At 35.7% G+C, this 3,509-nt stretch overlaps 1 protein-coding gene across 1 annotated transcript; it reads right to left on the bottom strand.

Moving 5' to 3' along the window:
- Positions 1–1,585: 1,585 nt before the first annotated feature.
- LOC102603146 (F-box/kelch-repeat protein SKIP25-like) lies at positions 1,586–2,962 on the bottom strand. Its single transcript, XM_006365317.2, has one exon. It carries the CDS (start codon positions 2,908–2,910, stop codon positions 1,729–1,731), a length of 1,182 nt encoding a protein of 393 aa, XP_006365379.1. The 5' UTR covers positions 2,911–2,962; the 3' UTR covers positions 1,586–1,728.
- Between the last annotated feature and the right edge of the window lie 547 nt (positions 2,963–3,509).

Below are 3,509 nucleotides of genomic sequence, written 5' to 3'. Positions count from 1 at the left end.
AACTGAGAAAGATGGTTAGATATGACATCACACAACTTAAGCATATTAAAGACATGATCCCTAAAGAGAAAGGATGGAGGTCGGGAATTTTGATAGAAGGTGAGTCGATAGCCGAGAGTTGTTGTATTTCATGTGGGAGAGGCACAGGGCTAGTCTCCCCTCTTTATACATAATCATATTTAGAAATCACATATTTTCTTTGTCATTCAGTACTATTTATTGCTCTAATGTCTTTATGTATCTTTTCTGGTCTCTTATTTCCTTAATCGTGCTTTGAATTCCTCTTTTCTTTTGAGCGGGAGGTCTATCAAAAACAATATTTCTACAACATAAAGGTAAAGATAGAATCTCCGTATATCTTACTTTTTTCGGACCACACTTTGTAAAAATACAGTAGATAAATCATTGTTGTTTGTTTGTATCTCGAGGGGCAAGCTAGTAGCCCACATGCAAGTTCGTCTGAACCAGTAGATTTTACTTAAACAATGTATATATGTTAATAAATATATTAAATATGTACAAATATTATCACTTAAAATTATTATTTAAAATCAAAGTCCGTAAAATTGAAATTCTAATTTTGCTTGTCTTCCTCCATACTTCTACCTTTGTATATGCCTTGAACATTTCAGTTAGGATAATATATTCCGACAAAATTTGATATTGCCATATATATATTTACGTAATTGTTTGGAATATTATAGTGGAATAAATGTAAAAAGTTAACATGATTTCGTTGACTTTTAATCGTCCATCGAAAAGGTCGATCAACAAAGTACTTTTAATGACTTTTGCCCTTTTGAGGACTCTAGAAAGTAAAAAGGTATAATATATATTTATTGTTAATTTGAAAATTGAATATACAAAATGGACCTAAATTTTGGTTTCCCATCGAACAATAAGATGCCAAATAATAAGTCAAAATTCGGTGGGTTATATTTGGGCTTTGGCCCACAGTCAAATTCTGATTTTTTTTTTCTCATTAGCTGTCCGATATTCATATTAAAATTCGATTAAATTCAGATTCGTGCGAGAAAGTAGATAAAATGCTTCTAACAAAGAAGACTCCATATACAAGAGATTCAAACTCGAGACATTTGATTAATGATAAAAGAATACGTATCACTCCACTATAACTCTAGTCGGTGAATTCTGACTTGTTAGTTTTTAAAACGAAACCCCTACCAATTAAAACCAACGGTAGGCAAAAATAGGAAAAAGAGAAAAAGATTTTGTCATTCATGATGTCTATACGCTCAACTCCAAATTAGAGAGTAAGCAAAATCACTTATAATACCATTTGTATATACGAAGAAGCAATTACTAGAGTGACAACATATATACAAGATACAAAATCATTTTTTTTAATGATATTACGATTTCACATCAATATTTCGATCATGCTCGTTTACTCTTGATTATAGATGGGCAAAAAAATGACAATATAAAACGCAGAATGATATTTTTGGTGTATGTTATTTGCAGACAATATTGTGTGCGACGAATTACAGAACGTATCCAAGAATTTAGAATTATTCAGAAACACTATATGGAGAAATATGATAAGTGAAAATGCCATTGTTAATATAGAAAACAGTACACTCCTTAACGTGTGAGAAAGTATGATAAAGTGAAAACGTTTCAAAAAATATATAATCCCAAATATACCTAAAAAATATTACTAAAAAATTGGAAATAATACACTATTATTCAATATTCATCTTTTGATTAAGAATCCAATTGATTCATCCTTGGCAAAATATGTACGTCCAAAACCTGAAACCCCACCGGAGTTTCCACCACCACCAAACTCGGCGGCTCAGCCGTCACATCCACCACCGCTATCCCATCACCGCCGCCACAAACCACGCAAACTCTACCGCCGGCAGCAGCCATATGTTGTGCACCTTTAAGCATCTCATTTTCCAAAATCATAATCCAACTATCACTTCCTGGATCATACTTTCTCAATGCTCCTTTCGATTCATCCACCGTATAAATAACTTCCTCCTCCATCGCCGCCACCGGACCTCTCCATCCAACCAACATCCCCTCCGGCATCTCCTGCCACGTGTCACTTCCGACGTCGTAGATTATTCCTTCTTTCGCTGCATCGCCTTTCACGTTTACCATACAGAGCTTCCCTCTCCAGCCTACTGCTTCAATCGCTTCCCTACTGAACTTCCCATCCTTGAGACCACTCATTTTCTCCCATTTCCAGACCTTGTTTCTATCGTGATGGTTACAGCTGTACTTTGTGCAGTTACTTTTCAGGTCCCACTTTCCAACTGATCGAGCTACCTCTGGGTTATAGCTTGACCCAATCCCACTCGCAACAAACACCACGCCCTGCGACGCGCCCGCAACGCACCATCGTCTCGGAGTTTTGAACCGGGGACCGGAGGTCCATTTACGAGTAAGCGGGTTGAAAACAAGAGGACGAGATAAGGCCGGGAGCAAAGGGTCAGTCGTCGCGGCGAGGAGTATAAAATTGCCGGAAACGCTTACCGATTGAATCGGAAGGTGTCGGGAGATGAACGAACGGTGACGGAGAAGGAGACGGAGAGGTGGATTAAGTGGAGGCGGAGGAAGTAAATTCCATTTTGCTGAAATCGGATCGAAATTCGCGAACTGAACGGAGTTCTCCTCAGATTTAGATGGCTTCAGTAGAGAATATATGGATAAAAAGGGGGGAAACGAAGGAGAATAAACAAGCCGACGCCATGATTGACAAACGGAGTAAAGAGTTGAAGGTTGAACATGAGAAAGACAAATCTGAGCTATATCATCAGGAAGTCCAAGAATCAAGGACTCATACTGATGATGTTGATGAAGTTTTTTCCGGCGTTTTACAGCAGCTCCGGCTGCTGTATCTGCGGCTGCGACAGTGATGGTGGCGGAGTTGTTCATTTGAGAGGAAAAATGTGAAGCCGTGTGTGAGGTACAATAGTGGCCTTAAAATAGCAAAGGGAAAGTTGAAGATCGTCCGAGAATTGAATAAATAGACACACGTATTTTATATGCTATAATACATATAAGATATCATTTAAATTTATCACATAGCACGTTATATAAAATACATATCTATTTGTTTATTTTTATAAAAAATTAAATATTTATTTATACAATCAATTAAAGCTAAATTAATAAATATATTTATATATTATATGCTTTTATTTTTTAACCAAAATGTTTGGAGTTTACATCATTTACTTTAATGGTCAAAAAGTTATGTTGTCATTCAAGGGAAAGTATATCTACAACCACAACTAAAAAGAGAGAGAAAAAAAGGATGAGATATAAAAGGCAAAAGTTGGATAGGACTTAGAAATGTATGCAAATTACCCAATTTATCCTTTCTTTTTTTCTTCTAATTAAAGAAGTTTCAATTAGTATTGCATGTGGAATTTTCTACCTAGGTGTGTTATACCTTACTTATTTCCTAATGTTCGATATATATATATATATTATAAATTATTTAATAAAATACTATGAAATAGGATGTGATG

The sequence above is a fragment of the Solanum tuberosum genome, unplaced genomic scaffold (genome assembly GCF_000226075.1).
Source record: "Solanum tuberosum cultivar DM 1-3 516 R44 unplaced genomic scaffold, SolTub_3.0 scf00535, whole genome shotgun sequence".
Lineage (NCBI taxonomy): Eukaryota > Viridiplantae > Streptophyta > Magnoliopsida > Solanales > Solanaceae > Solanum > Solanum tuberosum.
The sequence above is the reverse complement of the archived record's forward strand: the minus strand, read 5'-3'. Positions and strand labels throughout refer to the sequence as shown.

Bases quoted from the DNA above. Each gene is read 5' to 3' on its own strand.
- LOC102603146 (XM_006365317.2), bottom strand. From the start codon at position 2,910: ATGAACAACTCCGCCACCATCACTGTCGCAGCCGCAGATACAGCAGCC.